This window comes from Lycium ferocissimum, chromosome 1 (genome assembly GCF_029784015.1).
Source record: "Lycium ferocissimum isolate CSIRO_LF1 chromosome 1, AGI_CSIRO_Lferr_CH_V1, whole genome shotgun sequence".
Lineage (NCBI taxonomy): Eukaryota > Viridiplantae > Streptophyta > Magnoliopsida > Solanales > Solanaceae > Lycium > Lycium ferocissimum.
Window position 1 is genome coordinate 70,761,086 of NC_081342.1, and position 24,037 is coordinate 70,785,122.

The 24,037-nt window shown below is 35.2% G+C and overlaps 2 protein-coding genes across 7 annotated transcripts; one reads left to right on the forward strand and one right to left on the reverse strand.

Annotated features, from left to right (window-relative positions):
- The first annotated feature begins 1,161 nt into the window (after nt 1–1,161).
- On the forward strand, nt 1,162–7,790 carry LOC132059209 (uncharacterized). Its single transcript, XM_059451763.1, has 10 exons — nt 1,162–1,397; nt 3,199–3,258; nt 3,353–3,392; nt 4,445–4,623; nt 4,940–4,978; nt 5,118–5,204; nt 5,319–5,379; nt 5,752–5,876; nt 7,194–7,285; nt 7,425–7,790. Exons 1-10 carry the CDS (start codon nt 1,350–1,352, stop codon nt 7,537–7,539), a joined length of 846 nt encoding a protein of 281 aa, XP_059307746.1. The 5' UTR covers nt 1,162–1,349; the 3' UTR covers nt 7,540–7,790.
- Nucleotides 7,791–8,578: 788 nt separating this feature from the next.
- On the reverse strand, nt 8,579–22,799 carry LOC132059220 (DNA mismatch repair protein MSH4). 6 transcript variants are annotated; one of them, XM_059451787.1, is made up of 25 exons: nt 22,683–22,746; nt 20,719–20,885; nt 19,256–19,459; nt 19,120–19,155; nt 18,905–19,017; nt 17,879–17,924; nt 16,937–16,983; nt 16,626–16,733; nt 16,099–16,174; nt 15,024–15,096; nt 14,786–14,931; nt 14,624–14,709; nt 13,953–14,092; nt 13,648–13,787; nt 13,521–13,571; nt 13,064–13,127; nt 12,130–12,273; nt 11,972–12,039; nt 11,785–11,843; nt 11,189–11,345; nt 10,885–10,937; nt 10,697–10,795; nt 9,808–9,922; nt 9,608–9,730; nt 8,579–9,074 (listed from the first exon to the last, which is right to left on the reverse strand). In XM_059451787.1, the coding sequence occupies exons 3-25, from the start codon at nt 19,346–19,348 to the stop codon at nt 8,907–8,909; spliced, it is 2,205 nt and encodes a 734-aa protein (XP_059307770.1). In that variant the 5' UTR covers nt 19,349–19,459; nt 20,719–20,885; nt 22,683–22,746; the 3' UTR covers nt 8,579–8,906. The 6 variants fall into 6 exon arrangements, with proteins under 6 accessions (XP_059307770.1, XP_059307756.1, XP_059307762.1 ...); XM_059451773.1 differs by lacking the exon at nt 20,719–20,885 and having other exon boundaries at nt 22,683–22,799; XM_059451779.1 differs by lacking the exons at nt 13,521–13,571; nt 20,719–20,885 and having other exon boundaries at nt 22,683–22,799.
- Between the last annotated feature and the right edge of the window lie 1,238 nt (nt 22,800–24,037).

Sequence of the window (24,037 nt, forward strand, 5' to 3'; positions counted from 1 at the left end):
AAGAATCTGCCATGTCATTGGGTTGTGACGTGCAATCGTCTTCATCCAACCGAACAGCAAAATAATACTAATTAATAAAACTACAAAAATAAGTTCTAGCAAAAAAATTAAGTTCCTAAATGACCAAAATGCCACTACTTCTTATGTAAAGTGAACAAAAAGACTTAAGTACCCAAAACCGAGAAAATGACAAAAATTGCCCATTATATTTGAGGGTAGGTTCAACATTATCCTTTAAGTATGCATTGAACAATTTTGGTCGTTTAAATTTATTACCAAAAAGTTGTAACATTTTTAGTCTATGTCAAATATTTATGAACTCTGTTAGATTTCTGGAACATATGAAAAAAAGGAAATTAAAGGGAACTCACATTTAGAGGTACAATTTTTTTGGTGTCTGCTATTTTTGATTTATTTCTAGACTCTGATGAAATCTTTTAAGGTGTAATTTCAGCTAATCTTTTACTTTCTCCGGGTAAAAAAAAAAAAAAAGCATTCACTTAGTCATTTTTCTTGGACAAAAAAAAGTGTCCACTTATCAAATCAAGAAAAAATTAATTTTATTTTTTTCAAATTTATCCCTATTAAGTGTTATGTGATCAAATTCAATACTTGTTTTATTAGGGAGAGTTTAGTAAAACTACTTATTTTTATTAGGGAGAGTTTAGTAAAACTACTTATTCAACCCCATTTAGCAAGCCGATCTTTAGTCAACAATCTTCCACATATAGCCAAGTATAGTATGAATATCCATCGAAGAGCTCCACTATTATTACACGTTAGTCGCCGCCACGAGACTTTAGGGAAGTCCCTCTGAGCTTCAAGTAGATTTGTTTAATAGAAAATTGCTCCCACTCCACCACCTCAGCTTCCAGAATCCCTGCTTGCTCAAAGTATTTGTACGCCTTCAAGATTTTCTTAATTACCCAGGAAGCTTGATCAGCTGTAATTCCCGAGTAATCAAGTAAATATTTGACAGAGATTAAAAGTGTTAAACTTTTACAAACTTAAAGGACAATAAATGTTCAATGCATACTTAAGGTACTATCTTGAACCTACCTTCAAACCTAAGAGACCATTTTTGTTATTTTCTCAAAATCAAGGGTATTTCAGGAATAAAACTTTGTACTTAATAACCTCATTAATATCATCATCTTATTATGATAATCCAAATCGAACCAAAAAACAAATCGTAAATATTTATTTGCACCAAAAAAGAGAAAAAGAAAAAAAAAATTGTTAATCGGAAAATTGATCTCACCGGCGATCTGAAAAATTCTATTTTTTTTTTCTATATAATTTTTCGCTTTGAAATCTATATTTATTCTTAAATTTTACACAAAAATCTAATGGCTGCTCCATTTTTCTCAACGCCCTTTCAACCTTTTGTTTATCAGGTATTATTATTACATTTCTATTATTTCGAATGTATTTTACTTTTTAATTATGGATCCATGATTTTATGTTATTGTGAGTATGAATATATAAATTTGAAAAAGAAAAAAAAATCAATTTTATGTGTATAGTTCTAGCCCTAGGTAGCAGGTTTGGCATTTTGTATTATTTTAGCTTGAGTGATAATTATTTTAATAAGATTTTTTTTTTTCTTAGTAGGGAAAAAGGGTAAAAAGAATGGAACTTTATAGCTTGGTAAATGACACTATTGGGAGAAGTTATGAAAATTTGGTGTTTTAGAGAGTTTTAGGAAATGCTAATATTTTTTGAAGTGCTCTTTTGTTTATTTGGTGCAATTAATTTTGCTATCTATAGTAATTTAGTTCGATGAGTGTTTGGAAATAACAACAACATACCCAATGTGTTTGGAAGTAATCCCACAAGTGGGGGGGGGGGGTTGGGGGGTGTGTTTGGAAGTATGTGGTAATTTTATGTTGTTTTGTTTTTAGTTGTTAGAATGAGTAGAATGGGTATAGAGGATTGGTGATGCTTAGTTGATTGATTATATGTTTATGGGTGCTGTAATAGAATCTCATTTTAGTTGGGAAATGGTTAAAAAGAGAATTTTACAGCTTCGCAAATCACATTAACGGGGGAAGTTGGGAATTCGGTGTTTTAAAGATTTTTAGGGAAATGATAATATTTGTTGAAGTGCTCTTTTGTTTATTTGGTGCAATTAATTTTGCTATCTATAGTAATTTAGTGTGATGAGGGTTCGGAAATAACAACAACAAGATACGTGCCACCCCCACCAGCGCACAAATTCCACGGGATACGTGCCACCCCCACCAGCAACAAATATCAGGTAACTCTGTTCACCAAGGTTAGAACAAGGCTAGAACAGATGGGAAGAAATCACCTAGTGTTTTTTGTCTCTGCTGGAATTTGAACCTGAGACCTCATAGTGTTAACCTACTTCATTGACCACTAGGCCACACCCTCATGGCTCTACCTTTGTGGGGAGTGTTTGGAAGTATGTGGTAATTTCCTGTTTTGGTTTTTCTTTTTAGTTTTTAGTTGTTAGAATGAATAGAACGGACAGAGACGATTTGTGACACTTAATTGATTGATTGATATGTTAAACGGTGTCGGATAGAATCTCATTTTATTTGCGACGGTAGTTGTCTCTCTGTACCCAACTGTCCATAGTTAATGTTCTGATGTCCTTTCTGTAAGTGTTCATGAATTTTTTTTCTTTTAGGTAAAATAAGGGTAGTCTTCATTCATAATTTGTTCTGAATCATATTTGGAAAGTGAGGTTATTAACTTGTGCCGGTTTAGGATTAGGTAGTTGGTTATGTTTCAGCAGCTTAAATTGCATCAGAATTTTCTGAGAGGGCGGAGAGGGCAAGATTTGATGCTAAAAAGGGAAATGAAGTTAAACAACAGTGGCTGATAGGGTAGGAAAGACGTAAAATGCTAGTTACATATATACATGCCTATGAAACCGAATCCCGTGAGAACAAGATCAAACACTTAGCTACATCTTCTAGAAAAGGATATGCTATTCCGCCACTCTCCAGTTACTTGTAAATATCGGATGTTCATCATAGTAAATTTGGAAACTAGATGTAATATGTTTTGTATGCTTGGTTTTGTTGCTCACAGTTGGACTAGGAGATATAAATACTATAGAAGGCAAAGCAGTACTCTGTTTGAATTAAATAAATAATGTACCATCTCGCCCTCCCTCTGTCTGCACAAAGCTAGTATCCTGACCATTGTATTACATTTGTGCTGTAGAGTCCGCAAGATGCTGTAACACCTTTCCAAATTCTGGGCGGTGAAGCTCAGATCGTTCAGGTAACCTCACATGCAGTTTGTCTTCTCTATAAGAGGGAAACTTATATAGTTGATCTGATTATATTTCTTTTTCTTTTCCGTATATATGTTTCAGATTATGTTGAAGCCACAAGAAAAGATTATTGCAAAACCTGGTACGTTGCTAATCATATTCTTTATGTATTCGGCTTTTGCATCCTCTGGATGCCCATATTAATAAAATTACTTCACCTGATCACAAAAAAAATGTTCTTTATAAAGGAGGCCTCTTGCTTATCAAACTTTTTATGTATATGATTTTCTCATGAGAAGTTTCACTTGTTTGCTTCAGTTTTTAGAATTAACCGAGGTGTCCGGGCCAGCATGCAAACACCTTAAATGCTTGAGTAGTCTTGTTTCGAACACAATGTAAAATCTCTTCATTTTGCCTGGTACACTGACATTAAAGAATGGATGTCAGTTTGGTTGTAAAGACTACAATTTGACCAACTAGTTGAGCGGATATTGCCTTAACCCTTAAGGGTGTACGACTATGTGTGGACTGTGTACTGTGGAGTACTTAAAAATTGTTGACTCACACTTGCTAGCTACTTTTTGCGATAGAAACATTTCCTGAGTCTGAATTTGGAAGTTTTGATTAATAGTTTCCACACCTTATGCAAGAAAGATGATAATTTCGTCAAATCTGTGTCTCGTAAGGAATATGCTTGATCTTCTAGAAGGTTGTCGTATTGAACCAATCACCCTCAACGAATGATGGTCTGTATATTGTGTCAATGTTTATGCTTGTATCAGCTTATGATAGTAATTAGGTCATTCCCCACTAATGCTACCATATTTACTGATTTGTCTTCAATTTTCTACAATTGGCCAGGTGTATATAACTGTTTCATTTTCTTTCCTCTGCTTTTTGTAGGAGGGCTGGGGGCAGTTTTTTTTTTCTTTTTTTCTCCTTGCACCCGAAAAATGTTAAGTTGCCTTTTTTTACATGATTTCATTGTATTTGTCAGGTCATATACTTACGCTCAAGGATATGTTGTATAAGTTAATCAGAATATCCACAAATGCCAAATCATTTTTAACACTTGCTATTTCTACTCATTCCAGACCCCACATTGTGGGATTCCACTGGGTATGTTGTTGTTGTTGTTGTTGCTATTTCTACTCATTCTTGACTGACTTACGGGAATCTTCGAATGCTTTGCAGGGTCCATGTGCTATATGTCTGGTTCCATCCAGATGGAAAATGTGTATGCCACTGAAAACGAAGCAGGTGTCTGGCAATGGCTTTTTGGAAAGAATACGACAAGCATAGTTCTTCACAATACAGGTACAACTGATGGATTTGTCGGAATTGCTGCTCCTTCTCTGGCAAGAATCCTCCCGGTTCGTTCACATCCAAATTACAATTTCATCTTGTTGATTTTACAATCTTCTTAAGTTACTAGGTGGCTTGTGTGTGTGCACAATTGGGAAATTGGGGTTAGAAGTGTAGGTGAAATGATAAACAACCACCAATAAATACGATGACTCTTCTAATGTCTTCTTTGTTCTTGGTTTGGGGTGTCTAAAAGGGTATAAGCTGGAAAAAGTTGTGACAGACTTCACAGTTTAGTTACACAGTTATTAGTACTGATGATTCCATTTTCATATTTACTAAATTAATTTGTGTTGTTTTTCTGATTCATTGTTTTCCATGCAGATTGATTTAGCAAAATTCGGAGGTGAAATCTTATGCCAGGTAAAGATTACTCTTTATATTTACTTCCCTTTTGCAAATAGGTTCTCTTCCTTGTAAGCATTTATCCTGTTTGTTTAAGTGCTTACTGGTTAAGTATGTTTTCTATCTTGACATATAACTTGAAGATATTATTTTGTAGCCAGATGCATTCCTCTGCTCCATTAATGATGTCAAAGTCAGTAATACCATTGACCAAAGGCCACGTAATCTAGTTGCTACTGCAGAGGTGAGAAGACAGAATTATCTTGACTTTAATGTCTGGGCATGATTTTCAGCCTCGCTGATGGTAATTGCTACAAACTGGTTGAACCTTTGACTGATATGCTTTTAACATTTCCAGGGATTCCTAAGGCAGAAGATATCAGGCCAAGGCCTTGCATTTGTTGTTGGGGGTGGTTCTGGTATGGTTTTGAATCTCAATTCTGTAACCCCAACTTGTTTGGGACTTAGGCGTAGTTGTTTTTATGGTACCCAAGATAATTCCACCCAATGAGGTTTTATATTGATGTTTGAACTGTTTTTTAGCCCACACAGATGTGATTTTATTTTGGAAAAGCCTTTCTTCATTCTGCTATTATTGTCTTGTGTTTCATAAACTTGTTGTGTGTTCAGTGAACTAGTATTGGAATTCTAGTGGGAATCAGATGGTTAAATAAGAATGCTTGGTTCATTTTCTTACTTTGAGTTATAAGATTAAGAGGATTCATAACTTTCACATCAGCAGTTCTATTTTCTGATTCCTTTCTTTGGCATAATTTGTTTTCCTTCCTCAGTTGTACAGAAAAATCTCGAGGTGGGTGAGACACTTGCTGTTGATGTGCCGAGCATCGTTGCAGTATCATCAACTGTCAATGTCCAAATAAAATACAACGGACCCATGAGAAGGGTGGTATTTGGGGTATGTTTTCACATGTCTGCTCTGTTTGATTCCTCCCCATCATTCATCCTACCTGTTTCTTACTGTATTCATCAGTTAATGAATCTGTATTTGTAGTTAATTACAGATGTATCTCCTTACTTTCTTTTTGGTTCATCATGGCTTCAATTAGTGATGTAGAAGCTATGCTTGATTTTTTTAAGCACATTACAGGATATGTAACTGTTGGTAGCTGTACATACTTCTCAGCATTTTCTTAATGCTGGCAATCTATAATACTATCTTTTACTGATAAAAGAAATCCATCTTTTAATGTTTCAAGAACATTATCTAGCTGTTTCTTGCTGGATAATATTCATCATTTAATGTTTCAAGAATAGCATTGTATGTGAATGTAGTACCTGCGATGCGATCACAACAATCTTTCGGGCTTTCGTGTTCAGTACTTGCCTTGCAACATCTTTGTCCATAATAAAAGTGGTATTGAACTTAAAAAAGCTAGTTGGACCATGAGAAATCAGGGGTCAGAGGCTAAATAAATTAGATGATATTTTCACATATTTCTAAGACTTGATGAACAGAGTTACTCGACGCCTGTACTGGTGGGCAGGTTAGTCAAGATGCCCGCAAGTTATCCCCGATCCCATCGTTATCACCTAAAAAAAAAAAAAAAAAAAAAAACTAAAGCCAGCTATCGTCTCTACCATAGGCAGCATTTAAACACATGAACTCTGCTTTGTATAAAGTAGAAACTTTAGCTGAGCTTTCTCTACTGCAGGATTAGTCTCTCCCTCGGGGTGTGTGTGTGCTGGAGAATGTTGGGCATTCTACATGCATTTTTCTTCTTAGAAATTTAAGCAAGAAAAATATCAAACATCAAAATATTATTTTGCTGTTTCTATTAGTATATAAAGCATGAACTCATTGAGCCTATCCTTGCTTTTGCTTGTGTTTGATTATCCTTTTCTAGTACTTTTTCTAGTACATTTACTCATACAACGAGATTAGAACACCAATATGACCAAAAGTGCGACCAAAGAAACAAAAGAACGTAGATTTTTTTCCTTTATAAAAGGTCAGATTGCCCTGCAAGTTTCTGGTACTTCCTTCCATTAGTATTCTGAGATTGAAACCTTTTTTTAGCTGGTTACGGTGAAATTCTTGAGCTCTGTTTATTACTAATGATTGAACTAATCTGACTTGTGAATGTTGATTATCTACGAAAATATATGTTTTGCCTTCTGCTTCAACGAACTAATTTGACTTGCATCTGCTATAGTCATCTTTGATTTAGTTTCTTAGGCAGATGTTCCTAATTATATTTTTGCACCATTGCAGAATGATAATCTGGTGACAGCTGTCCTAACGGGGCCTGGTATTGTGTTTATCCAAAGCATGCCTTTCCATCGGCTTTCACAACGCATTGCTAGGTATTTCTCCTAGCAGACGAAACAATTTGAACTTGTTAAATTACTAGGCTGCTTTCTCTCACAACCAAATTAGCTATGTCACTGATTGTTAACTGTTTCAAGAAAAAAATTAACTATGTCACTGTTTCAACTGTTGCAGGGCCGTAACATCTCCAAACATGAGGGATAATCCCAAGTTCTTCATTCAGATTGCAATTTTCTTCTTTCTAGCTTATGTTGTTGTTGTGTCATCATTGATCTTGACAGATATTTGAGCCTTTTTTCATTTTCACAAAATTCTGTAGATTGCTCGTCGCGACATCTAGATTTTTTTTTTTTTTTTTTTTGGATTGACAGGCGGTTGGATGTTAATTATAAAATATAGAGTAACAGTAAGCAGGGTTATGACTCTCTCTCGATGGTGGCATAGTTTGGTATAGAAACTGTAAAAGCAATGGAAAGTGCTCACTTGTATAATGTATTCGAAACTTCCAATCGTAGCTGAATGGTTTTTCTGGTATGAAAACCGCGTAATTTGTCTTTGTCGATTTTAGATTACTGTGGATTACTGGAGGAAGTTCATTACTTACGTCTTTGTTGAAGTATAGTTCCTGTTGCTGATGAATTATTAATTCCAATGTCCCCTTTTTCTTTTTACATCTGAATTTAAAATTGTATGCTGGACAGGATGTGCAACATTTGTGTGCCTATTATAGTTGGGGCAGATGCAAAAATTGCTTATAACAATTTGAGGTCTATATAAAATTTTGTGGGTGACAGTTCTTCCCCAGCTGTAGGTAACAGTTGTCAAAGTTCTCTTGAGAGAATTTAGTGTTCACCAAAGCAATAGTACCAAGGGGTAATGTGACCCCTAAACCTTTGAGATCAGAGTTCAAATCCAACAGAGATAAAAAGAATCAAGTAATAACCTCTCATTTTTAGGTGGAAAGAGTTACGCGGTACATATATTGGTGGAGTGCAATAGTCAAGGTGTGAGCAAATTAGTTCCGAAATTAACGTTTCTAATAATGTGTGAACCAAAGCAAATACTTCAAGGTGTTATTTCATATTCTGAAGTTGCTTGTAACAGAACCCCTTATAAAATTTCACGCGAATTACAGCCGAGTCTTTACCCCAAAAGATAAAAACAATTAGCTTTGTTCCCAAATTAATGAATAATCCCTACTTGCAAAACGATCTAGACCATTTCTGCGTTAACTCAAATTCATCACGAGAAATCATCAAACATTCAGAATTCCACTTCCTTTTAAGTTAGTTATCTCAATGAACTCAGGGAGTTCTAAGCTTATAAACTGATGGGATATAAGCATTTCTTGGCTCATCTACGCATTTGGTAAATTCATAAAGTGCTTAAAAATCAAGTGTTATAAGCTAAAACCAGTCATTAGTTGGTCACCTTAACTTTTGATTTTACAGCTTATAATACTTTTGGTTTACTTTTAGAATTTTATTCATAAATCTTTTCTAATCTCCGAAATACTCATATATAAACAGCTTCAATTTCAGCACGTGATGCTTATCCGTTACTTTTAACCAGTTAACCCTCGATTTTCTAAGTCCAAGATGTCCAGATGTATTCAAGTCACAGTCTGGAAGAAAGATGAGGAGTAAATCATTCTACTTATCTAAGCCTTCCACCAATACAGCTTTCCTTAAGGCTCTGCAGAGCCTCCCTTAAAGAATCTTCATCCTGATCAGAATATTTCAAGCACATCAGTCGTTGAGCCACACGGTAAGTCAATTGTACGTCCTCATACTGTCTGCAATTCACCTCCATTCTCTTCATTTCCTATACGAGCACGAAAAAAAAAGAGGCAATCCGATCAACAGAACATGGATGTGCAAATTCTAGCTTTCTCAAAGCTTGGCAAATTGGAAGCACAAAATGCAGCTAAGTGTAAATGCATGAACATGCAAGGATGAGATAAGCTCCGCCTATGTGCAGTTCACAAAGGTGTAGTTTGTACCAAACTCGGATAAAGGAGTAGGATTGCAAATTTAACTAGAAGACTCTTTTCTTGAATATTATTCATAAAAGAAATCGGATTCCCAGTATTCCACCAATTAGTAACCCAAGATTCCAGACATGTATTAGCTGAAGGAACTCGCTAGGCTTTCAGAACAAAGGCGATTTTGTTCATGCTTCGATACGTTAATGCTAATTTAAAATAGTCCATGATGCAAGGATGAGATAGTTACTAAGAGAGAGATGAGGGTGGAAAGAAATGGAATTTGCAATGGTACAATGAACTACAAAGTCTTATCAACGCATAATGCCAATTTCTCAAACAAGACATTCCCTGTGGAACTTAAACAAGTTACCTTCTCTGTGATCCTAGATGTGATTCTTTTGGCAGTTTCCACCACTGAACTTGGTAATCCAGCTACCCCAGCTAACATGAGGCCGTAGTGTGGCACATAACGTGACCCATCTTTCAGTTGAAACTAAGGAGAAAACACAAGGGGAAATGAATAGGTGGGTATAAATTGGCTATAAACCATTGAATGATTCAAAGATATACCTTGAAGTCCATGCGGTTATTCCTCACGTCAACATCAAAATGAAGAATTTTCACATTTGGATACATGGTGGATAGTGCTGATAGATTTTCCATGTGAGTAGCAAATATTGAGTACCTGAAAACAGCTTAAATAGAATCACAGCCTAGAAATGGAAAAAGTAAGCGTTCGCTAATAGGTCTCCCACGACCAAAGAGACGAAATTGGAGGATTGCATTATGAAACTTGGTTGTAAGTATCACATTCAACAATAAAACACATCCAACAGCAAGAGAGGCAGTTCTTTGTGAAAACCTAAAGACCGTGTACAAGATGAAGAATTTTATTAGCCTTCTGAACAAAAAAAATGGAGAAATCTTTAGAGATAATATCTTGCTTCTCTATAATGAACTCAAACTAGTGACCCTATAAGAGGCTCAGTGAACAATCCGATGTGTGTCCGCAGATGAATGCTAAAGGCCTTTCTTCTTACAAGAAAAGACGACAATGCATAGTCTACTCCCTAGTTCAGGGTCAAGTACAGGTTTTATTATTTAACCCTCACATTCAAATAACAAATAAAGAAAATTTTCAAACATGATTTTCACTAACAGTCTTGATTGGTTTCTAAATCTTTCGTTCCTTATTTTGAATCCTACTCTTAAAGGCCCAGAATTGGTAACCATATCTGTCATCCATATAAAAGCAGTAGTCTTAGCAGTTTGCAAGTACCCAAATATCCTTTAAACTTATGAAGTGAAAAACTAAAGCCTAAATTTCAAACTCTGCTGCAGTTAATACGATGTAAAATATAAGCTACCTATGGTTTTGGTATGAAATACATGCTTGGGGTAATCAATACTTAACCATATTGCATTTCAGATTGAAGTATAAAGAGAGCTTTGAGCTTACGCTTTAAGTGCCAATAGATGCTCACAACAGCTCCATGCGATTGCGAACCCATCAGAGGATGAAGTCGCCCTCCCCAATTCATCCATAACAATCAGACTTCTGTGTACAGCAAAGGAAATAGAAGATTATAAACTTTAGACAGACAAATCCTCATGCCAATTTGTTGAAACAGTTTGTGAATTATCTACCTATGGGAAATGTTTTGCATTATAAAAGCTGTCTCCTTCATCTCCGTCATGAACTGCAGACCATAGTTACATAAAATACTGGTGATTTTTATATCGGCCATCTCCATGAGAGGATGATTCAAATATAAAGAGAAAATTTGCAACTTGAAGAGGTCAAACTTCATCTGGAAGTTTTGCAAAACTAATGCGAAGCTTTTTCACAAGTACAACTAACTATTGGATAAATATATTAACAAAATCAATGCTCTTCTAAAATATTGAACTTCCATACCCGAATATACCATTCATAAGTAGAAGACTATACCGTGCTAGAGTTTGATTCGAGACTGTCCATTGTTCCCATCCTTGTAAAAATACGATCGACCGCCCTCAAAGTGGCAAATCGAGCAGGAATATAGCAACCAATTTGAGCAAGGATGACCATTAAACAAACTTGCTGAAGATAAGTACTTTTTCCGCTCCTATAATATACAAGAGTAATCAGGTCGAAAAATGGAAAAACCAAAAGTTAGTGTAAAAACTGTCTCAAAGTTCAATGACACAACAACCCATGTGAGGCAGAAAAAGCTTGTCTAAGACGTATGTGAGGGGTGAGAGAGATAAGTTAAATAGAGGCGTTGAAGTCCCCATCATCCATTATCTTGCTTTGCTCAGTGATTCAATTAAAAGACCGGAAAGAAACTTATGCTGTAGTTTCCCATTAAATATATGTTCAAGGATAAAATCTTCATCAGGAGAAGAAGGTTCTCATTTGTTCGCTTCCCTAAATTTCTAAAGTTTTGAAGGGTTCGACATGATGTGAAGGGGGATATGGTCTTACCTATACTGGATGCTGTGATACCCATAAGACAAACAAACCAACACCGACAGATTGATGCTATTAAGGATAAGGTTCCTTACATGTTGGGGCCCGTTACAATAGCCATATTTGATGCTTCAGAAAGAAAGATACCATTTGGCTGCAAAAGAGAATTCAATAACACTTTCAAATTCAGAAATTTGTAGTATAAAAATGGAAAAGCCATTAACTTGCTATGTGGAGAGCAATTCCAAACTTTTACTAAGATCATTGAAGAACACAACATACAATGAAATCATTGTGTATGCCTTCCAGAATGGGGTGCCGTCCAGAATCTATTGCCAATGGGCCATCACCTATGAGGGGGAAAATTAAACCACTCAATTTATTCATAATCTTGGCATCAAGTAGGTATCGAGAATTATGACTAAATACTCAGTACTCACATGTAAAACGAGCTCTAGTATATCTATCAACTGGTTTTGTTGATATCATGTGAGCAAATGAATTTACCATCATGTCTAAAAGGCACAACACTTCTGAAAGAACAGTAAGCACAGAAACATCCTCTCGTATTGCATCCATTAATGCTGCACGTTAGCATGAAAGGGCAAATTTTTAAGTATGGGTAGTTCTTAAATAACAATAGGGTAAACAGAATAGAGAATCACTTGCTGAATATGGGTTAACAGATGAATCTTTCATGTGTTGAGCAAAATTGTCAGAGACATAAGAAAACCCATATTAGTGCTGAAGCAATATGCATGAGATGGTTTGTAATCTTCCAAGTACAGATGGGAAGAGAACATTAACAAGAGCTGCAATCCAATCTCATTCAGACAAATCCCTATCCTTCTAATCAGCATGTTGTTACTAGTGGAGTTAGCAGCAAACCCAGTCTAGCACTATCCAATTTGTATTTTTCTAGCCAGAAGGACCGGCACAATTAGTGGTTTAACTGACAAACCTATAATATGTGCAAGTCGGAGTACTTAGTAATGTAACTCTTGCTGAGCATCAGGCTACCCCATATAATGAAGGGAAGACGCCCATGTCTGGAGATTTGCCACTTAGAATCATTAAGATGCAGGGAAGCTACTACTCAGATCTCTACCAGAGACCAGGACAAAGACCCATTATATATATATATATATTTTTTTTTGATAAGGTAAAAGTTAAAGACCCATGATATATTCAAACCTCAAATCATTCTTCTTGCCCCATGGAAGCACCCAAGAAATATCAAAGCCTTATGAAGCAAATGTTTCAGTTATAAAGTCACCACTAATTTATCATCCAAGTAGACAGGCATTTGATTAGGTAGACAAGAGATTCAATAGCAATAGTAGTAAAAGTTGTGCATTTGAACCATCAATTTACCTTCCAGGCAAAGTGCAGTCCTCAACCAGCATTCTTTAGCTGCAGACTTGTTCCTCACATTCAACTGTGAATGAAGAATAACCACCTCATCTATGAGCAAAGATACGGATAACCACCTGAATATTGGCACTTACTTTCTAGTTACTTTGATTGTCTTAAGCTTTTTGAAAGTATTTTACACCACGTGAAAGAAAACAATTTATGTATTTCACGAGTGTAAGTCATTCTCCACTACAGTTACCGTCCTTGCTTAAGTCTTAATACTACTTTCACCAATCTATACAACTATTACCAAACAGTATTGCCTGTCTGTCTGTCGCTATTATTGCATATTGAAACATTTTACACTGATCCAGTAGATGGATTTCCTCATAAAACTTATCAAGAGGAATATCTTATGGAATATGTTTTGCTTCCAACCAAATGAAGCCTATAGTGGATGTCCAGTGATACTCACTGAAGCAAGTTCAAGACTCGAGCAATGGACATTGTTTCCATGTTTCACGACCTGATTATGTGAAACTTGTTAGAGGAAAAGAAGCAGGATGCTTAAGGACAGTTAATTTATAACATAGCATAACAACCTGGATGAACTTGCTAGGCAGTTTTCCCTGTATGTCCTTCTGTGGAATGCTAAAGTAAAACCCTTGCCTGTTATTGAATGGGATCTTCAAGTTCGGCAGATGGAAATCTTGACGATACTTATTTGCGAGATTGTGTATAGCTGTGTGTTAGAAACTAAGATTAGAAGAAACTAAACCATGTAACAGAAAGCTCCCAAAACCACTGCTCCCTTCACTCATATCTGTTGCATACCCAATTTTACAAAGCCCAAGAATTTCCACTCAATTCCAAGAAACAAACTAAATCGTGTAATATAGCAGAAAACCTTCGCTGGTATCACAAAATGATCTCCGAGCCATGTCCAGAAGCCCATCAGCTCCAGCCTTAACGGCAAAACACTGTTGTGTCCGTGCAACAAAAGGAACTCGTGTATGAAGGACATCTTCATCAATCACCTCTCCAATTCTGAGAAACAAATATCAACTGGATAAATTGAGTATATGAACTGCTGAATGAATATAATGACATGGTTATCGTCATCTAGGAATGATCATATAATAATTGGAAAACTAAAAAAGACATCACCACTCATTGGAATGTATTTGGCACATCATAGCAACTTAATTCTTTAGTGATGAACTTTATTTTGATCTATTACTTTGTTAATTAAGTGAAACAAACTTTCAAAGTAACAAAAACAGCATCCATCGAATATCCTAAATCATCATACTAGAACTGCGCAGCAGCTAAAAGGATTGACTAGAAACAGGAATAATTAGCTCATGGACATTAGACAATATTGAGGAACAGGAATCCTCTGTTTCAGCAGAACAAGAATGGAAAAAGAAGAAGGCCCTCCTAGAGGGGATTGAGGTGGAGAAGATTCAACAAACATTCACAATGAAGAAAAGGAACTGTCTGAATTCTGAAGAGGGCTCTCCAACATGACGGGAATTGGAGGAAAGCGTCATATATCTAAGCAAATTTGAACTTTACCTTTTCCTTATTGAAGTATATTTTTCATTCTCACATATGGTCTTGTAAACATTTCCAAGCAGACAACTCTTGGCTTCTTTAAGCACCTGAATCACGAGCTAGTTATTGTACCAGTTAAGATCCAGAAAGTTGTAACCCCTGAACCCAACAATGGTGCTGCACCTTGGAGAGTAACGGTAAAGCATCAAGAGCTGTTTTGAGAAGAATAATGCTGGATATCATAATTTGGCTCCTTCTTCCATTATCCAAAGTCAAGACTTCATTGGTAACTCTCTTTGGCTTGAAGCAGAAGTGACAAAGGACCCTATCTAGATGGAGAAGCATACGTCAACTTTCTGAAATGGGAACAAACTATATAGAATACAAGAGAGAATCCGCCTCCTTTCTGTTACATGGTTACCTGTTTCTTTCGGAAACTTACGAAGGGCTTGAGACAAGCCAAAGAATAGCTGCTCATTGCTCATCAACTCATCCTGGATATAAATTGAGAAAAGTGTCAACATTGTAACTTGTTTAAAGTATGAGATTTTAATAAAGCATACACCAAAAAGAAGACAATTAAAGTAGTGAGCTGAATGTCAATACTGTGAAGATTGTTTTTTATCCAACTTGATATGCACTAGAATTAAGTTTGGTCGCATTGACTTCGGTTGAGATTACTAAGGCAGAGGTATTAAATAAAAAAAAGTAAAAAAGGGAAAAGTAAACCAGTGATCCATTTGGCATTAGCAAAAGACCAGGATATATATATATATATATATATCAGGCCTCAAAGGAAAAGTAAAAATGTTTCAAAAGCTGTAAAGCATGATAATGACAAAAATCGGTATAGAAATAGTTTTTAAAACTTTGCTTGAAGATAGTGTATACTCAAAGGTTTTGGCCAGGTCAAATAATATCCTAAAAGCACGGCATAAACGACAAAAATATGACACTCAGAAAGAAGCTGCGGGCTTGTTTAAATTTTATTGCAACTAAAACCCAATCAAGTAATGACCAAAGTGATTGCATAATCAGTAAGCTGTAGTCAAACAGCTCATCCCTCAGTGTCAAAAACTTTTATTCTGCTTGGGAACACTTTAGTTCAGCTAGTAGTTCAGAGAAACCTCAATCTCCTCCTTCCTGTTTCGATCACCCAAAGCAACACTAACATATCATAAAATAAAGCCTTTTCAGAGAAGGCTTCCTCTCAATAAATAATTCTTCTGGAGGAGATATAACCAACAATAACTATGCCTCAGTCCCAAACAACTTGGGGTCGGCTATATGAATCCTCACTATTCCATTTAAGTTCAATTCATGTCATCATCGTGGAGGAGATACAACCAAAATAGATAAATTCTTAAAGCAGAAAATTAATGGGCAAAAGTAGATGTAAAACATGAAATCTTTCAGGATGGATGGTCGCAAATTCTGATTCCATAACTGAGCATGTTATATATTCTAATGTCTCATGCAATACATTGAAAACTTACCAGGCAATCCAGTCGAGTGTTAATTGTCTCTATGTCTTTAAGAGGCTGCAGAAGATTTGCCCTCAGAAGTCTAGTTCTGCAGTGGAGTATAATTAAGCAAATTCAGCATTATGCTGCAGGTGCACAAAAAACTGAAAAGACAGATTACAGTATTTTCCATCTTGAGCTGAACTTTGTCATAAGAACTATGAAGTTGGCACAAGTGTGGGGGCTTTGTACGTAAATGTATCATACTTTTAATCACAAAGAGGCAAGAGTAATCATTAAGCACATATCTGACTGTCTCTTTAGATACACAAATCATTATATCATTTCTAGCTTTTCTTTTTCACAGAAACCAAGATAAACCCGACATCATTCACAGTCCTGTATTTCAAAAACAGACTAGGTAAAATTTGAGAAATAATGTCTACCACACGACCTTATTATGTGAAACAAGAGGCACACTGAGTAGAAGTGCCCAAAGACATTCATAACCATGAAGTGAAAGATATAATACCAGCTTATCGATGCAATTATTTCCATACCCTCCAATAGTTCGAGTTGTTTTAAGCATGTGGAATAAACTTCTCTTTTTGCTGTTTGTGCCCAATAGAGAAGAGTGCATAGGCTCAATTATCTCCAAGTTCTGAACACTGCCATCAAAGGCGAAGTATAAGATTACAGCATCTACAAAGTTGGACAATAAATTCTATTTTTTCCTAAACACATTCCTTTTAGGATATTTGAAAGTATTTTGCTGATGTTAGCTGAAATGGAACTCAGTAGCCACTACGACTAGTAAGTGATAGATGCAAGTTGATATGCAACTCTCACTAATTTGGTATGAGGAGGCTACCTGGTGGAATCAATGTTCATGTGGTCAAAAGATCCATTGAAAGTAACCTGTGGAAAGAGAAGACAACTTTGAATCCCAGATACCACTTTTGATTACTTAAAGTTCCTTCAAATTCTTAGATGTGTTATATCCACCACAGTGGGACATTTTATATGTATTTTTAACATTTTGTTTCTTGACCACATAATGAGAAATCTCTCTTACCAAAGGAACTTCAAATAAATAGGGCACGTGACTCTATAAAGGACACTAGTGAACAAAATACTCAATATACTAACATTCAAAGAGTTGAAAATAATGCCACTTCAGTTTTTTCTAAGAAACGGGATATGTTTAGCTAACTCACCAAGCCCCCATGGCCCACCCGCAAAAATTGAAATGAATAAAGAAAGAAATTTTTCATCATGGAACTCTCAGACCAACTAGGACAAATCAGTCTTGCCAATAGTATGCGAGAACATGATCTGAGACATTCTTCTTTATTGGTTTTATTTATTGGCTGTGCTGCAACTACAATAATCACTACCAAATCACGGGATATTGGTGAACAGGGACTAGATCATAAAAAGGGCAGCCCAGGGCACTAAGCTCCCGCTATGCGCGGGGTCCGGGGAAGGGCCGGCCCATAAGGATCTATTGTACGGAGCCTTACCTTGCATTTCTGCAAGAGGCTATTTCCACGGCTTGAACCCGTGACCTCCTGGTCACATGGCAGCAACTTTACCAGTTATGCCAAGGCTCCCCTTCAGGGACTAGATCATACTTCTTTTAAATTAAATTACACCTTACTGTGGTGCAATTTGATGGCCAAAATAATTAAAAAAAATAGTTGCACTATCCAAAGATTTATCCATATTGCATGGTAAAATCATTCTTGTGGTATATAAATTCAATAAATTGAAGTGCTGTTTGATTCTTTCATGCATGAGAAGTCGCACATACCAGCAAAGAGTGATTTGTTATAATAACACCTTTCTCTGCTTCAATCCTGCACATAATGTACTTGGCATTTGTATCATATCTGAAAAATGATCAAGTGATGCAAGAGGCAGGTTTCCTCTAAATCTTTAGCATCTTAATATGCTGAAAAATAATCGTTTTTGGTTTCACATATTGGTAATACAGCTCATAGTTAATGAAATTCACCGGGAGGCCCGCATGATGAAAAAGTGATCGACCATATATTTCCTTCCAAGTTAAGAATAGCATAAAGTGACATTGCAAGTGTTAAGGGTCTCTGATTGTAGTTGATACAAATTGAAGAGAATTCGGAGATCTGATGCAGTAATGTGCAATAAAATCTTAGTGCAGCAAAAGAGAAATCATGCTATGAGATGACTTATCTGTTACAACTCTCACCAAGCATCAAATTGTGTCAGTTTTTCATAAATGCTAATGAATGGCAGTCTTCACATTACTCAAGGTAGTCAGTATTCAATAAAGTAACACCCTAACATGACGAAATTCAGATGTTTGTTTACTGGAATGTGGGAACAAGTATTTCCATTGGGCTAAGGATGAGATCTCAAAGTCTTATGTCGATTGTGCAAGTCGATTGTGCAACACCACAATGTTACACATTTGTGGAGAGTAATTTTTGAACTCCTTGCACAGTGGTTTGAGGGCATAATTGTTGACTTGGGCTTGCTCTTTGAGGCTTTGGAAACTTGAACCCAAGTAATACCTAACTGAGATCTATACTAACTGTCCATTCATGAACTTACTGGCTCAAATTGCAAACTTAGGTATTAGAAACACCGCTGGTGAGGCTCTTAGAGCAAATAAGCTTATTTGGTGTTTGTATCTATCAGAAATGGATATTGGTTTTGTTGCAAACTGCTATACAGACTGCATCATAACTCTCAAGATATGACAAAGAATCTGCAGTTATCATTCTACATGCAAGAAGAGCAGATGAAGTATTTCAATACCACATCCAATAAATTGGAAGTCACCATAGTAACATACCACTTGATAGTTGCAGCTGCTGCAGCCATGCACAAATAGTATTGCTTGTAATATGAGTCCAGACCAAGAGCGGACGGTTCCTTAGCAGCTAAACCTTTAACCAGTACAGCTCCCTTCAGAATGTATTAAAGTTTGAAGCAGTGTCAGTGTTTAAAACTCATTAAGGCGTAGTTTAGAGCCACCACTATTTAATGGGGAAGCAGTAAAGTCAGTACCCTGGTATCGTCAAAGCAACCACGAGCCATTATAACCTGTCTACATCAACAAAAGCATAAGTCCTTAACTTTTATAACATTTTAATAACACACTTCTATCAAAATAAAGTCACCAATGTGTTTAAAGGAAACTTGCCTTTCTTGTGGAGGAACAAACTCTGTCAGCTAGTTGTGAGACTCCGACCATACCATCCGCCGCTAGTTTATTTGGGGAAACAATGATCACCATAGGTTCATAGAACTGTAGTAAAGTCTTCGTATTTTGATAGGAGCTGCTAGTCTCTATATACTGAGAAAGATGCAGTGACGCTGATCTCAAATCAAACGCAGCTACTCCAACCTGCCGATAAAAATGCTATTGCCAGTTAGGATGTGAAATTTCAGCAAAGCATAGTTTTCTTCTTTTCAACTCTCAGTTACTTCTTAAGAACTCATTCCCATTTTTCAAGAAATATTCAATCCTGAGAACTTATATTACTCAGAAGAAGTGGCAGAATGACAACAGTGTCACTTTGAGTTAAGGAGAATTTATGAATTTGAAAATTCAATTTTTAACTCGACCACCTCTACATAAAGTGAATCAACATCTCAAAGAGACTTGCATCCAGGGAACCTTAGTCACAGATTCTTTCTTTAAATGCAATTCACCAAAGTACTCATTGGATTCTTTTGAAAAAAAGCAAAGAAAACGCTAACTCCGTTTAAGTCATCAAGAAAAAAAGTACAGTGCAGCTTCACCCTGGGAAGCACCATAGACTTCAAGTACAGTGCAGCTTCACCCTGAGAAGCACCATAGAATTCTTTCTGAGCTGGTTCCTTTCTAGCTTACTTTAAGCCGTAAAGTTCTGAGGAACTACATTAAGTGGTCCATATTTTCAACCAAAGCTAGAAGCTGCTTAAAGAATTCAGTATAACATCACCACAAGATTAACAATGTCTTCTAGGTGAAGGAAAACACTATTGTTGATACATGCATTTAAGATGATTGAATGTAAATGCAACAGCTAAACATAGAAGAGAGAAATAATAATGACTAATGAGTACTCACTTAGTCACAAAATTATGGCCATGCATCCATTCATTAATTGGGAAAAGTTACTCCTTTCGCTCAATTTATCTGACAATCTTAGTATGTTAAGACCTCCAAAAAAACGTTTTTTACACCATTCCACTGATAATATTGTCTTATCCAACTTCCACAACTTCCAAAAATTCAAATTTAGTTGCCTTTTCCAAATTTAAAATTGAATGTGGTAGTTTACTATTTTACCTATCAAACTACTCTCTCAACAATTAATGTAAGTCTTTTTCTAGTCACACTAACATCTTAAATTCACAGTCAAACACTATCTTATAAAGTGCAACATATAGCGTATATCTTATTTTTTATTATAGAGACCTAGATAGATGGGGAGGAGAAACTTAGCGCTAGGAGAAAGGACTTTAGGGATTAGTATTGTCCATTGCTTCAAATTGATTAACCTAAATGTTTGCTAATGTTCTTGCAATTTCAGAACCTTTTTTTTTTTTCACTAGTTCAGTAGCTCTCACTTCTCCAACAATAGTCTAGATATCTGTTCAGTAACTTAGTAGTCATACATCTTGATTGCCTCCATATATCAGTGAATTTCACATTGTATATCCACATTCCCAGACATACAGCTTGAAATTAAGCATAATACCATCTCTTCTTCGAATTTGATAAACTCAAAACTATCAGTCTACCATGAAACTTATAAATTTTGATGACCTGCTTAGTCCTGCATCTGGATTACCTCAATACATCAATAAATTTCACATATAACACATCCATATGTACTCTGACAGTACGCATAAAATTAAGCATAATCCAATCACTTCTTCGAGTTTTTCTGAACTAAAAGCTATCCCCAAACACATGCATCATATTTATCCATTTCTCAAATTTCACAAACTATAAGCTGCAACGTACGTGTTCATATACATGATTAAAGCACCCTTGAGATCGCAAAACTGCACCTATTTATTCAACAAAAGAAAATCAAATTTGCTAGTTGTACATCGCAGAATAGCATCTATTTACTGGAGAGAAGCTTAAACTTGCTCGTTATACATCGGCAAAGATAAACCTATTATTCAGAAGAAGAAAAATTCAAATCTGCTAGTTATGTCTCGAAATTGCACCTATTGTTTGGAAACTAGTTCAAATTTGCTCGTTAAGTAGTGAAATTGCACCTATTCATTCAAAAAAAAAAAAAAAAAAGGTTTCAAATATGCTCGTCATACGTCGCAAAGTTGCACCGATTTGTTCAAAAATAAGTTCCAATGCACTCGTTAAACACCGCGAAATTGCATCTGTTTAACTCAAATAAAGTTCAAATTTGCTAGTTACTTACAAAATTGCACCTTCATTCAAAAACAAGTTCAAATATGCTCATGAAATAGCACCTATTCATTCAAAAAATAAGATCAAATCCGCTCATTATACAATGCAAAATTTCACCGATTAATTCAAAAATAAGTTCAAAATTCGCTCATTATACATCGCGAATGCATCTGTTTAAACAAATGAAGTTCAAATTTGCTGGTTATACATGCAGAGAGAGGCTTAAACTTGCTCATTATACATCCACAAAGATAAACCTATTATTCAGAAGAAAAAAAATAGTTCAAATAGTTCACATTTGCTCTTTAAGTTGCGAAATTGCACGGATTCATTCAAAAATAAGTTCAAATTCGCTCATTATTATACATCGCAAAATCATCGTCTGTTAACTCAAAACAAAGTACAAATTTGCTGGTTATACATGTGATATACATCGAAATATACTCATGTTTTATTACGCATTTTAACAGTTGAAAAATACACAAATGAATTATTAAAGTTTCAAATATATTAAAGCAAAATTTCAAATATTCCAAAACTTCAAATTCTTTATCAACTTGTATTACGATAATAACAGTTGAAAATGCATTATTAAAGTTCAAATATGCTCTTTATACATTGCAAAATTTCACCGATTTCATTCCAAAATAAGTTCAAATTCACTTGATAAACTTTTATTACGGATATTAAGAGTTGAAAAATACACAAATGCATTATTAAAGTTTCAAATATACTCTTTATACATTGCAAAATTTCACCGATGTCATTCCAAAACAAATTCAAATTCACTTGATATCAACTTTTATTACGGATATTAACAGTTGAAAATACACAAATGAATTATTAAAGTTTCAAATATACTCTTTATACATTGCAAAATTTCACCGATTTCATTCCAAAATAAGTTCAATATTCACTAAACTTTTATTACGGATATTAAGAGTTGAAAAAAATACACAAATGCATTATACAAATATGCTGACAAAATTTCACCGATGTCATTCCAAAACAAATTCAAATTCACTTGATATCAACTTTTATTACGGATATTAACGGTTGAAAATACACAAATGCATTATTTAAATTCAAATATACTCTTTATACATTGCATAATTTCACCGATTTCATTCCAAAATAAATTCAAATTCACTTGATAAACTTTTATTAAGAATATTAACAGTTGAAAATTAACCCTAACCTCTTTGGCACGGTTTTCGATGAGGCCAATGACGAAGCTTGATCTTTCTCCGTTATCCTCTTCCATTTGATGGAGAGAAAAAAAAGCGTGAGTTTTAATATTCGCGCGCGAGGTGTATATATATAGGGGGTCCGACGAAGAAATTGCACGGATTGTCCTTCAAAAAGCTTTAATTTTTGTCCCGGTCTGTTTATTTAATAAAAATATCCAGATATGTTTGTTCGACATAAGTAATATTTTTTATTTTTGAAAACTGACATTTGTATTATTTGGTATAAGTTCTGTAGGAATTAAGGTTGCATGATATTTTTCAGATTATATTGAGTGTTTGAAAGTTTTGCCTTTTCCGGCATGAGTTGGGTGGATTTGATGATATGTATGACGGCTTGCCGAGCGAAATCTAAATTTATGTATTTTTTCAAATTATGTTGAATGTTGATAGTTTTGTCATGTCCGACATAACTTATAAAATGTCATGATGCATATGCCGAAGTTAAGTGATAAGTATGCCGATCGAAATTTAGTATATGCCGCGCCAAAAATGTTGAAGGGCAAGAATTAAAGACCACAATTTGAGGGACAAAAATTAAAGATCATCCCCAAATAGGGACATTGGTGCGAATTATCCTTGTGACTTTGAGACTAGTATTGCTAATTGACCGTTTGGGCTTTAAAAAAATCTTTTCGAGTAAGTTATATTCATACTGCAATGTAATAAAAATAAAAAATAAATTACACGATGAGATTACTTAAAATAATAAGAATTAAATTGTAAGTATGTATTGATGGTGTAAATTATGTATTGATGGTGTAAATTATTTTATACTAGCAAGTAGCAATCAGTGAGTTTAGCATTTTGATTACTATTTTTACCAAATTTGCAATTAACCTCACTACTTAAAATGCAAATTATTGATGGACGCGCAAATATGAAATTTCTGACTGAAACGTTATTGATATATTACGTTGGAAATTCATATTTTTTGGTAGCGACTTTGGTAGAGACTTACGTGTAATTACCTAATCAACAACTTGATTGTGTAAATACTTTTTATACTAAACAATTTGATATACACTTATATATAACATTCTTCCTCCTCCAATTTATGGAGTATAACAACAACAACGACAACAGCATGCATCAATGCATATCTATCGTAAAATACGCTACGAACTTGCTCGCGCACTCGGAATTATACCATCAATGCATAGAATTTAAACTCAGAAGGTAATTGCATGTAACTTTATTTAATACAGATCTAATTGGTAAACAAAATAATTGGTAAATAATCAACTATAACATGTTAAATCATATTAATGATGTAAAACCCATTGCAACATTAGTGTATATAACT

Excerpts from the sequence above, each read along its gene's own strand:
- LOC132059209 (XM_059451763.1), top strand. The coding sequence starts at position 1,350 with ATGGCTGCTCCATTTTTCTCAACGCCCTTTCAACCTTTTGTTTATCAG. Across the intron at positions 3,393-4,444 it reads AAAGATTATTGCAAAACCTG|GGTCCATGTGCTATATGTCT; the intron begins GTACGTTGCTAA and ends AATGCTTTGCAG. Across the intron at positions 4,624-4,939 it reads CTCTGGCAAGAATCCTCCCG|ATTGATTTAGCAAAATTCGG; the intron begins GTTCGTTCACAT and ends TTTTCCATGCAG.
- LOC132059220 (XM_059451773.1), bottom strand. The coding sequence starts at position 22,748 with ATGGAAGAGGATAACGGAGAAAGATCAAGCTTCGTCATTGGCCTCATC. Across the intron at positions 16,175-16,625 it reads ACAACTCGAACTATTGGAGG|AACTAGACTTCTGAGGGCAA; the intron begins GTATGGAAATAA and ends ACTCCACTGCAG. Across the intron at positions 15,097-16,098 it reads ACACTCGACTGGATTGCCTG|GATGAGTTGATGAGCAATGA; the intron begins GTAAGTTTTCAA and ends ATTTATATCCAG.